This window comes from Lissotriton vulgaris, chromosome 4_1, assembly GCF_964263255.1.
Source record: "Lissotriton vulgaris chromosome 4_1, aLisVul1.2, whole genome shotgun sequence".
Lineage (NCBI taxonomy): Eukaryota > Metazoa > Chordata > Amphibia > Caudata > Salamandridae > Lissotriton > Lissotriton vulgaris.
In genome coordinates this window covers 1031654331-1031667836 of record NC_141691.1, presented here as the reverse complement: position 1 = coordinate 1031667836, position 13506 = coordinate 1031654331, and the positions used below count along the sequence as shown (strand labels likewise).

The 13506-nt window shown below is 40.1% G+C and overlaps 1 protein-coding gene across 1 annotated transcript in view; it reads right to left on the bottom strand.

The window, feature by feature from the left end:
- Positions 1-13506, bottom strand: part of SEMA5A (semaphorin 5A) — a 1998383-nt gene that overhangs the window by 632647 nt on the left and 1352230 nt on the right. Inside the window, exon 12 of the mRNA XM_086965275.1 lies at positions 10354-10561. Coding sequence (XP_086821401.1) covers positions 10354-10561 — 208 coding nt within the window. The remainder of the gene's footprint in view (positions 1-10353; positions 10562-13506) is intronic.

The window sequence follows — 13506 nt, the reverse complement described above, 5'->3', positions numbered from 1 at the left end:
TGGCTGGGCCGAACTGGGGTGGCGTGGTGGGCAAAAGAAAGATGAATTAAACCCAGATATGTGACTGGGGGTGAATGTTTGCATTGTCCAGCATTCCGTCCGTCAATTGTTCTTTTTGATTTTGAATCAAGATACAGCATTCATCCATCAGGCTGTGTAGTGCATTCACTGTGGCTGGTTTATTTAGCCCTAGCTCATACTGAATAGGTTAAAGTACAGTATTTCACTGTTGGTTCTTAGCAGTATCGTCTTCTTCTATATAGAGACCAGGACACTAGTACAGGTTGATGAAGGTTGGGGACATACTTAAATGATCCCGACGAAAAACTGTGCTTTAGGAGAGACGCTTTCTCACCTGACACTCTTCTTTATAACTTAAAGGGCCTCTTTAAAGTTTTGTTATTGATATTTGACTTATTAAGGGCCTTAGTTCGAGTTTGGCAGATGGATGCTCACCCGAATTGCCAGATGTCCGGTCTACCCTATTATAAGAGCATTATAGCCTATGGCACTTGCATTATGGGGACAGACATTTTAATGAAGTATTCTGTTCATAAACTCCAAATTAACCCTAAGTTATGTTATGAATATACACCACATCCATTTGAAAGACATGATACAACTAAAGTAGGTAATTTAAGATACGCTATTAGCCATGCCACACAAGACATCTTATCTCTATAACTGATTTGAACCCTAACTAAACATACCGCTTTCAAGGCTTATATACTTCACAATACAAACACTGTAAAAAAATACATTATTCTTGATTTATTTGTTTAAACCCAGACAAGATTGCATCATGGACAAACTACGGACTAACGTTGGACAAGCTAACTCGCTCATAACAAGAAAATAATGTAATATCTGTAATCAATTCTGCACCTTGTGGCACTGTCATTGATTTCCGTTTCCTTAAGATAATTTTATTAACTGCGATCACTCAAGAAAGTAATGACAAATCTACTGTATTGGAAGCGATCTACAGCATTTTCAGCAAGACTGATTAAATCCAGGGCAAATCCACAAGTCCAACCACTACAAACAACTAATCGTTTACGTTTTTTCCGCGACCATTGTGTTTTCGGATGAGCAGTTTTTGTTGTGTACTTTCCAAATGACTGTATAATTTAATTTTAGTGGTTGGTAAACAACCCTTCTCCTTACTGCGCCTGATGTATTTTTTAACCAATATTCATTTCAGAAAGTCTTACACTGGTTCACCTCCACCATGCAAACACTGAAAAGGGTCCATCACCGAGGTCCAATGTCAGCTCGCTTCATACCTAGAGGACTGTTTTACCCTTCGGATAAAAATCGTTGAGAACATTGGAAACCTTTTTGCCCGTTTTCCAGCACTTGAAGCTGTCCTGCATGGTACACCCCAAAATCCACAGAATCCATGGTGGTTATGCAAGTAAAAGGAATGTAGGCTATATATTGTTCTAATTAGGGAACTATACACTTTATTCGATCTTGCCAAGTCGATCATTAAAGATAAACACATTTATATTTAAAAAAAGGGCAGACAAATATATACAAAATGTTTAAAAACATGTTTAAAAGTGTTAAAACCCACAACACTTTATTACCTTTCCAAAAGTGCTTCACCAACTGGAAATGGTGAGTAAAATTAGTCAATTGAGACAAAGTGCTATACTTAATCTCCGAAAAAAGGAGTCGAGCTTCGTGCCAGTACATTGTTATCATTGTGCATAAACTCAAATAATAAGTGGCATGTGAATGGTAGTTTCTCTGGCAGAATTTTGTTGTTTGTTAATTGAGAACATAAAGTAATTCCCACCACTGTCTGTAAAAATAAGGCCATGATGTAGGAATAAGTGGAAGAGATCGCTCCTGCTTTCCCCTTATGCCTGCAAGCACAGCACAGACCACTAATGATGAGCAGTTTAAGCATTCAGAAAACAAGCTTTTGAATAAGCCAGCTACCATATTGATGATCCATTAAGGCGTCTTTTGTAACCTAAATGTGTTAAGTTACCAGTGCACCCACTCAACCCACATACAGTGCAGAGGAGTATGTAGACCTGTATCCTTCAGTGACAGGACTAGTTCAATTTCTAAGGATTCTAAAATGATTCTTTGGCAAGAAAGTGATTACATGGCATCAAGACGGTCTTGTTTGAGTGTATGTTTCAAAGAGGGTAATTCAGAGAGATTTTCCCTCTTACTATTTCAAATTACTGTTCAGAACTAGTGAGCTTTCTAGAGGCTCACAAGTGTCTTGCTAATATTTTACCAGAGACCTCTCTGTTTTTCCAATAATATTGCCTGTGTATAATGATCCCTCTTGTGCTTAAACCACTGCCCTTCACGTTGATCGCTTCCTCATGTGCTTCTTTTCTACTTTCTCCTCGCCCGTCTTTAACCGTATTAAATTTCCCCCCTTCCCACTCACTACTCCATGGCATCCCAAAACCTTCTGGAACCTATTGCCTTTTTTCATTTTTGGAGGGGCCAGTAGCTGGCGACACCACAGTGCATTGAACACTTTCTCGCTAAAAAAAGTGTTTTTTGTATTTACTGATCCATGTTACATCTATCATCTTGGATCCCCCCAAAAAATGTGAAGGTAAAGGCATCCGCACTATGATGCTGGGGCACGCTTGCATGGTGATCTATTCTCCTGTTTGTCATCGCACATGCCCACATCATCATAGCTTTTGAATTCATTTTTTTTATTTGTTTTTTCCATTACGTTGCCCAGCATCGCCAAAGCATTTTTCTACGTTCCAATGCTGTGAAGCAAGGGCAAAAGTACTACCAAAGGCAATGGGCGAACTAGGTAAAACCAGTTGGCTTTGCCAATGCTTGTTCTACAATTGTGGGAGAGGAATCTAGAGGCACTCAAAGCTGGATACCAAAACAAAGTTCCGCCTATTGTTTACATGAAGCCGGATGCCCTGCAGTATCGGGAGTTTGCAATTAGGAGACTATAAGGAAATATCAGCAAATACCTATTACAAATGTGTCCAAGCATTCCTGTCCAATGAGTTAATGCAGAGCTGGGCCTAAATGTTGTGAAACACAAGGTTAACTGTCAGATCCTCTGGTCTTGGTGGACATGGTGCACAACAGAAAAATGAAGCCCTTGATCACCTTTATATAATGATATTGTTTAGTTTAGTGGGCATGTTTCGAAATGTATGGCAAATCTGTGCCCGTTGATGGATGAAACCTTTAAACTCCGAAGAACAACCTGATTCATAATCTGCCAGCTAATCTCAGTCTTGAAAGAGCAACAAGGAAATAGAGTTTTTATTCTGACTGCACCTACTGTGGTATTTTTAAAGAACAGCAACTGGTTACAGGTTCAGCTTTTGTGTAAAACGCGTAGCTTTATCTTCACACAATCACTGATAAAAGATGTGCATCTTTCGTATTTTTATCAATTTTAAATCAGGCTGTCTTTGAATAAAGGACACAGCGAGTGCACTTCTTGTACTCTGGCCCTCCCGGATTTAAACCATGGGCTGTTCATCTGCCCTAAAGTCAAACCTTTGCTTTTACTAAAGCATTAAAAAAAATGAAGTCTGTGAGTGAAGATCTGCACATTTTGATCTGACCATATGGGATTTAAATGAATATTGTTTATTTCTCTAAAACCAAAAATGTCCAGACGATTGCTTTTACAGCTGGTGTTTTAAAAAATAATACATGTGAATGAAGCGGATCAGATTTTACCAGTTATTGCTAGATAAACTAATAATTTGAACTATATTTTAACGGTTTGTGCTAACAATGAATAACTGTAAATCCTTCTGTGAGGGACAGGTAAAAAATATTAATAAACCCGAACAGTTACAAGATACCTTCCTGCACATTTTAATGTTTTACCATCTGCTGTTACCTAATAATTGACATGCGCCATATTTTATTTCTGTTTAGCCCCATTATATAATTGCTTTGCTGCAAGCTTTTCCTTAATGTAAAGAGTAGAATGTTGACTTGAAAGCTGCACTGCGAATACACTATTCATTTACCGAATAATAAACTCATCCGGCTTATTTATACCTTGTGTGCCTTTGAGCTATTTATTCCTTGCCACTTGCTGTCAAAGTCTGATTGGCATATGAAACAGAGAATGGAGAATGGGTAAATGCACTGCACTGTTAAGGTGTTTGCTTCTCGGCTAGTAACCATAATGAAATAGACAGAAGCTTTTTAGTAAATTCCCTCTGCTTCCAATACCGTATGTCAATAAATCAAATGGGATTGAATACACTGTTTCAGGGGACAGCCACCACTATGTGCTTTCCCAGTACATCCTCATGATTGGTTATAAGGGCTGTCACCCACTGTGATTTCACTAGTAGCATGCTTCTTCACCGTGTCCTCGCTCAGATACAAGAGGGTAGCTGGGTGGGCTCAACCTTGAAATTCATGGGAACTCTATATTGATTTTCGGAGGAATCTCAAAATTTAAAATCCCTCGAGGTATTCTAAAATATCTCTATGCGTTTTTAATTAATTTTATAGGACCTCTAGCACAATTAAAAACACGAGTCGATACTGTTGGATGCCATTTCGCGCTCCTACATCTAAGCAGCGGTATAGCAAGGGCGGTTCTCTTACCCCTCGGGCGGCATGAATTTTGGGCACTCCCACCTGCAGGAAACATTTTGGGCACTCCCACCTGCAGGGAATCGCCAGCAAACACCACCCCCCCCACCCCTCTTACGCACAGCTTGAGGGACTGCAGATTCAGGGGCTGCCATAGGTCTAGCTATGCCACTGCATCTAAGGTAGGTCTACATGTTTCAGTTTAGATAAGCCTGACTAGATCAGGATTTCACCGGGTAGTTGGATCCCTACGCGCAATCCTATTTGTAAATGATTCGATCAGTGCACCGTACTCAGTGCCATTCCACTTATAATCTTGCAGTCGTTCTTGAATGCTACATATCTTAAGAAAACCTCCTTAGAGGCCTCTTCAGTATAGTTCTTCTTATACGAGGCCTCATGGGATTAAAAGGAGGGGTCAGCCTTATAGTCACACATTCTTCAAAAGTTCTGACCGGTGGTTTCACATACACGATCTCCCCAAATATGTAGTATTTTGCAGTATCATTAGTTGGTGATGTATGGGGCTGGACTCATGGCCGTTTCTTCTATGGCTGTATTACCTTGCAATAATGAATTTGTATTTGTGAGGACTCCAATTGTGTATCCTCTTGCATGCTGAGAATTTGCACTGACTAATGTTTGTGGGTATACACTTACATTTTAGTTTTGAATCTCAATGCACTTTTCACTTCTTTTATTCCATAACTATGATTGTAAGGATTTTAAATAATCAAGCAATGAAAAATTTAATTAATTTATCATTTACACTCGTAAGTTTGTCTCTAACCCCTTTTTCAGGGGGCAAAGACGAGTAAGCCTGCAGTTTTCAGTAAACTAACAGTCGGATTTTGGGAATATCGGAATATAGTAAAGTTACTCAAACGTGTAAGAGTAAAGGTACACTTGTAGCTTACTTACCAGTGTATTTTACCTTTGTGAATAGCTCAAATGGCATTAAGTGCAACCCTTGGTGTTTCTGTGTACCCTACTAACATAAAATAAAGACTTATAGTGCTAGATAACTATGAAAGTACAGAGTAGGGTAAACCTGGGTATTTTATTAGAAGACGTCGTAGTCTGGTTTTGAACAAAAAACACTATTCTATTGAGCACTGACTTTGACTTCATCTTAAAAGTTGACAAACTTTTCAGTATTCGGTAAATCCTTGCAAGCTAGGTTATCAATAAACCTCTACAATGTCTTTAGGAATAGTTTAAATCATTTCTGAAGGATACATATCCTTTTATCGAATACGCTTGAATGAGAATGCATATTGATATAGCTTTATAATAGATTAAAAATATTCAGTCACGTAGACGAAATAGATACTCTCCTGACCGGGGCAATGGTCTACAGGTGCTTACTAAGCTCACGGTAAACCTCCTTGCTGGAATGTTATAACCCAGAATGCCCATTCTGATGCTAATTATCCAATATGGCCGTGTACTGTGTTCAGATGGCCAAGCTCGGATCTCTGGCTCTCGTTGCCTTAGCTCGCACCTCGCCCTGCTTCTTGCTGACAATTAGGGTTTTCTCCTATAGACATGGCAAGCTATGATCACAAATACTGAAGCCTTTTTGGATCAAGAAGAAAGTCTGGACTCCATAGATGCAAAGCAGAACAGCTGTTGTAGTAAGTACACTAGTTTCTTGATTCGCCCCGATGCCTTTTTGGAAGCCGTGCCTGTTGTTGATGTCGTATAGGAAAAAAAACCTGAAGAAATACTTTCTGCCCAGGTTCAAAAGAACAGAGGGTTCAAGAGGTATGCCAGAGGCTTATGATTGAAGACCAGACTTTATCTGCACATAACATGTGCTAGACTGGAATAGAAAGAGTGTGATGGGCACTGTCACACATTGAACAAGCGTTGCACTGAAAACTGGTCATAAGGAGAGCAGCTTAATGATTGTTGCCTGACTTGAACCAAATGATCACACATCACTAACTGCAGGGCTCCAGCGATCAGTTTTCAGAGACACTCCAGACTGATATTAGTAAAGCCTTACCACTCTATACCTTTGAGATTCTTCTGAGGACCAATTCAGACACCAGGATGAAGCTGAACTACCTGTACAGCAAAATGATTATCTGCAAGACCACTGCCTTAACCTCAGATCTGTCACATCAGACAGCCAATTGGACCATAAGCACCCACAGTCTATCTGAACTTGAGAAGCACTCCTTTGATAAAGTCTTGAGTTGACCGAGAGGATAGTGTACCATAAAAGTATTTCAATCTGAAGGTGACTAATATATCAGAATATGTCAATACGGGATTGGTGTCAGTACAACGCGGATTTTTACAACGCATTCCGTTACAACGGAATTTTTACAACGCAGGATCCATTACATCGGATGCCATTACAACGCATGGCATTACATAGCAGATGCTATTACAACGCATGGCATTACATCGTAAGTATAGGTAAGTATACCTTTTTTAAAAAAATGTTATTAAGTTAATTTAATTAATTTAATTTAACTAATTTAATTAAAATACCTTTTAAAATAGCCATTAATTTAATTTAATAAAATAATATCTATTTAATAAATGTAATTTAAATAAAAAAAGGAAATAATTTAATTTAATTAAAATAATGAAATTAATTTAATGTACATATTTTTATAATTGAAATTAAATAAAATTAATTGAAATAATTTATTTAATTTAATTAATTTATTTTAAAAATGTAATTAATGTAATAAAATTAATTTAATTTATTAAATATATTTTAATTAATTTAAAAATGGTAAATATAATTTAATTATCCCAAAACACAAACCTACCCCTGAACCCTACAATACCCCTGTACCCCAAAACCCAAACCCTGCCCTAAAACCTAAAAACACCCCTGTACCCCAAAACCCAAACCCTGCCCTAAAACCTAAAACACCCCTGTACCCCAAACCCAAACCCTGCCCTAAAACCTAAAAACACCCCTGTACCCCAAAACCCAAACCCTGCCCTAAAACCTAAAACACCCCTGTACCCCAAAACCCAAACCCTACCCTAAAACCTAAAAACACCCCTGTACCCCAAAACCCAAACCCTACCCTAAAACCTAAAAACACCCCTGTACCCCAAAACCCAAACCCTGCCCTAAAACCTAAAAACACCCCTGTACCCCAAAACCCAAACCCTACCCTAAAACCTAAAAACACCCCTGTACCCCAAAACCCAAACCCTGCCCTAAAACCTAAAAACACCCCTGTACCCCAAAACCCAAACCCTGCCCTAAAACCTAAAAACACCCCTGTACCCCAAAACCCAAACCCTGCCCTAAAAACTAAAAATACCCAAACACCCCAAAACATATACCTCAGTACCCCAAAACATATACTCCTGTACTCATACTTATTTAAAAAATTACTTAAAATAATATATTTAATTTATAATATTTTAAAACATAAATAAATATTTTTTTTATAATTAATTATAATTAAATCAATTATATAATACAAAATAAAATAAAAAAAATTATATACTTACCAATACTTACGATGTAATGGTATGCGTTGTAATAGCATCTGCTATGTAATGCCATGCGTTGTAATGGCATCCGATGTAATGGATCCTGCGTTGTAATAGCTGCGTTGTAACAGCATTACGACGTAAAAGTTGCGTTGTAAGTGTTACACACCGTCAATACGTGTGTCCTGTCCAGTGGTGTCTGCTCACTAGTGTGTCTGTCTTTTGCCGAATCATTCTTGCTAAAAAGAAGCCCCATAACTACCCTTTCTGACTTGATGGCAATATTTTTCTCCACAGAGAAACTCCTTCCAATACACCTCATCAATTTTAAAGGTTTCCCACCTTGTAAATAGATGTACTCCTTCAAACTACAAATGTTTTCAAACCTCACGCAGAAGCACTGGCATATCCGATAGCCATGGCTTTGACTAGCTGGAGCAATGATATGCAAGAAAATGAAAAGAAAATAGGCCACTAACTAAAACTGGTGGCTAGATGCTTGCAATAAAAGACTTGCATTTAATAATAACTATTAAATATAATTTCATATAAAATGTTATTTTTTTATGAAGTAATTGTAGATGTTTAGAGTGTTTATTTTTTATTTTTAAAGCACATCAAAGATATGTCAATGGTTGTAACAAAATGTAAACACCCAAGAATCATTAAAAAAGCACAAAGAATGGAAATAAAAATGCATCGGTACAGTAAACTATTGGCCGACAATCCTGGTACTGAAGTGCACATCTTGCTGGCTGGATGTCCACATGCGATCAGGCAAAATTAAAATGCAAGAGAACCAACGCCTGCTATATACTGTGATGGGCAGAAGCAAAATGTGAATGGCACTTGCACAGGCCAATAGAGGAAGATGGTCGGAAAAAACACTGTCTGCATGCATATCTGTAAGCACCTTCTATGAATATTGATTGCATGAGGTGTGAGAGACAGCTAAAGCGGTCTTTAGCCCAGACCTAAAATTACATTTGCACTTGTCAGTGGCACTGAAATGTTCAATGGCTTTGAAAATTATTCCAAGTAATGCAAATGCGAATTATCTACGTGATCGGAGCTCAATTGACAAAGGCTTTATTACCATAACATAATGTTTATGGCATGAAATGACTGAATTTCTACTCCAGGTATTCACAAAATGATACATAGCAGGTATACCTGTGCAATTGTACACCATAACAGCGTACAGTAAGTTAGGTGTAAACAGGCATGGCCTGTGCCGGGCGTTATACTGGGGCGGTGACGTCAGGCAGGGGAGGGTCAGGGTGAGGGGATGTCAAATATGGGATATGGACCATTAGAGGTAAGTACCGAAGAAAAAAAAATGCATTTCGTTGCCTACGCTGCTGCATCGCCAAATGTGATGCAGCGGGGGCAACGAAATTCGTTTTATTTATTTTTATCGGTACTTACCTCTAATGGTCCGTATCCCACATTTTACAACCCCCCACCCTGACCCTCCCCTGCCTGACGTCACCGCCCCAGTATAACGCCCGTCACGGGCAGTGCCTGGGTGTAAATCCCAGGTAGATGGGGTGGGAAGTAGTCTCTTCAAGGTGTGGCTAGGCTTGTGAGTTTGTGAATGCCCATAAACTTCTGAGGTGTGACCCTGCACAAACCCCTCTCAGACCTTAGAAATAGTCATGCATTTGTACCCTCAAGTAGTTGGAGTAAATCCTTTTCCATGATGAGAGGGGGAATGGAACACATCCATCCAGACTTTGTGGGTGTGTAAATGCTTCCCTCTTGAAGCAAAAATAGAAATAATGTCCAATTGCATAGTCACTAGCTTTGAACACTGCATACTTGTACTGTGTGCATATTTCTGCACTGTGGGAATGCCAGCCTTGAGTAATGGCACCTGACTACCCCACCAGTATTCCTGGAAATCTGTTAGCAGCACGGCTTTCCAAACTTACTAGTGAAATGCCTGTGACTTCTGAAAAAGTGCAAAAGTAGATTCAATTGGGCAAAGAAAGCTCTGAATAAACTCTTGCACTTTTTGTGAATTAGGCTTAAGTGTTTATCCTGAACATCTGTCAGTGCTCTCAAAACCCCAAATTGGACACCGTTTGCTTAGGCTAGTTTTCCACTGGAGAGTTTGCCAAGTGGCTCTTAAATACCTCTATGACTACACCATGTGGTGACTCTTAGCAACGCTTGCTGCCATTTAGCCTATGTAGAAACCCCACAAAATGTATCAGAGATCATTGTGCAGGGCTCAGACTCTAAGCACTTGAAACCACAGCCAAGCTGCCGTGTTCGACAGACACCTACCGGCGGGTTTTGTGGAACGGGCACCTCTTCAATGGGATCTTCACCACGTGCTCCTGGAGGCCCACAAAGAGGACACTTTGGCTGTGCAGGATCTGCAGTCTCCGGATTGGCTCTCTCTGCTTCCGCGGGAAGAGTTCAATTTCCTCCAGCAGGCAGCTGCTCGCGGTTTGATTCACAGGCGCAAGGACCTTTTTAATGGTCCCATAATCTAGGAAGCAAAAAACAACAGGAAACAGGATATGAAGTGCTTTGTTACAGGACGTTATAACAGGCAATGAGGAAGGCAGCGCACTGATTCGAAGATAGATTGTTGGCCCCTAAGCACTTAAGAATTTAGAAGTGTTACCAAGCCACAGTAAACTTCTCGAAAGCCATAAGAACTTTGGCTCACAGCTATACATTTCTCAACCTTAAACAATAGATAACCAATAGCAGAACAGGAAGAGATATTTCAGAAGAGTCTCCTCGATTCAGTAGTGTGCCTCCTTTACCTAAACTCTTTCTCAGAGTCTCACCTGAGGGTGATTTGTCTCATCTACATCACTATATTTAACTACACCAAAAACAGTAAGGGCACACAGGTAAGGGGTGACATCTTTGGAAGGTTACGACTTATGATTATACATAAATTAAAAAAAGACAAGCCCAGGGCAAGTAATATTATTGCTTTTTTGAATGAAAGAACGTCTGCCAACATAAAATCCTAGGAGCCTCTCACGCTGCTTTTCATTCATTAAATCAACAATGTTTCCTTAAAACAGCGCAGTCTAGTATTTCTAGTCTCACATCAACTTGTCAGGTATTTTGACACTGGCCTCAAGAGATCATTTTTCCTTACAGTTCACAAAAGTGATTGATGCCATCTGCATGCACACTGAGTTTTGGATTCTGCTGTGAAAAGAATTCTCACTGTGCCAAGATATATAATGTTACTTCCAGTATAGGAGCTAGGTTGCTATAAAACTTTGGAAAAACGGAAAATCATGCACTTAAAACAGGAACACTGACTGAAAAACTATTTCGTTCTAATGTGAAGTTAGTGCCTGGTTGTAAATGCAGAATTTAATGAAAAGGGATAGATTAGCAAACCTTGCAGTTGTCAGCTTTCAACAAGATAAAGGGGGAGCTCCCGAGTCCGTCAGACACCATATATTTGAGGGGGTTGTCTCAATTATTATTCTTAATAACCTGTAAGAACTGTTTTAGAACTAACTGTCATTTAGACCCTGGTGGGCAACCTGCTGACTCGCCAGGTCAGCAGGTGCCATTTCCTCGCTACCCCGGTGGAGGACTGCCCACCAAATGTAGAGGTCTCTGCCATGCCTAAACAGGACAAGCAAGAACCATGGCATCCTTTTCTGTATGTATGCTTCAATGCCATCAGCATGTCGGGAAGAATGACCCCGCATGGGACCACAACTGGTGGCTCAAAGATCTCGGACCTACACCCACACCGACCAACTATGCACACAACCTCAGCATTATCCTTGATAGCCAACTGATCATGAAATGACAAGCCAGTACAATGGCCTCCTCCTGCTTAAATACTTCGCATGCTCTGCAGAATCTTCAGATGGATCCCAACCAACACCAGAAAGACCATCACTCAGGCTCTCATCACCGGCGGTTCGACTACGGGAAAGCTCTCTATGCTGGCATCTCCACCCAGCTCCTCAGAAGACTTCAAACCATACAGAACGCTGCAGCCAGACTCATCCTTGGCCTCCCCAAATTAACCCCCCACAGGAGAGACCTCCACTGGCTCCCCATGCAGAAGAGATGCCAGGCCAAGGTCCTCACACACGCCTACAAAGCCCTCCATGACCTAGGCTCTGCTTGCATCAACCATCAACTGAATTTCCACCAACCCTCTAGACACCTGAGCTCTTCTTCACTTGCCCACACACACCCCTCGTCCATTGCAGCTCCAGCAGTAACCGCTCTTTTCCTACATTGCAGCCAAGAACTGGTACAGCCTTCCCCTCCAGCTCCGTACAGCCCCCTCGCTGGCAGAATCCAGAAAGAGACTCAAGACCTGGCTCTTCAATGGTGGCACAGCACCCACAAACCCCTAGGGGTGACAGTGTTGCGCTCTACAACTGTTGTTTGATTGATTGATTTGATTGATTGGGTAGGCATTTGATAATCCCCGTTTAGTTGGTGAGCATTCCCAACCAAACGCTTTATACCAGTAGCACTTGTTTACTCTTTCAAATGAATGCTTTCTGACAATTTTTTTTTAACATTGGATTTTTTAAATACCACGCACATTAAACCAGATAATGAATAATGCAATTACTATTCCAAACCAATTATTAGAGAAATTGAGTAAAATGTAATCTATTTTTTTTTGTTTAAATATCTTTATTGGCATTTTATTTTTTAAACATGACTGACAACACGTATCCCTACAAAAGCTTTAGATGTGAACATCAGAAATGCACATGTCATGTGCAGAATAGCATTAACCATCACCACAATATAAAAATAACACATTCACGCTATTCCATAATGCTGACATTTATATCATATTTAAGCATATACATAAGCACCTCCATGTGCCATTGCCCACAGTCGAGCTACATTGTAGATTGCCAATTAATGTCATTGCTATCTCTTGTATACTCATAGCACATTTCATCAAAACCGTCCTAACAGGAGCTCACGTATGTGCACCAGGTGCATCCAGCGCCTAGCCGTTTGGGTCGTATCGGCAAATCACTGTTTAATAGAAGAAAGGACTTAGATAACTGCAGAACACATATATCGAGCACTGATGCGTACCAATAAAGCATATTTTCCAAAATATTCAAAACAGAACTAAAAACTTAAAACATCAAAAGAACATCTGCCATCCATGAAACCCTATTAATGTTATCTAAATAGTTACCCTTAGAACACTACCACACAGTCGCACACACAATGAATAACTGTCACATCACACAAATCAGGGCAGAGCAGCCATCAATGAGGAGAGCCCCCGTATCTGAGGGCGGAGGGGAGGAGGCGCATGGGGAGCTATCCGTAACAGACCTTGGGGAGCGACAGAAACCAGTTCCGTCAACACTGAGATGTGTCAACTCTCCTTAGCTGAGTAGTGGAGAGGAAGGCTGGTGAGCTGATTGCTGGTTGGCTAATGGGGTGGCATCAATT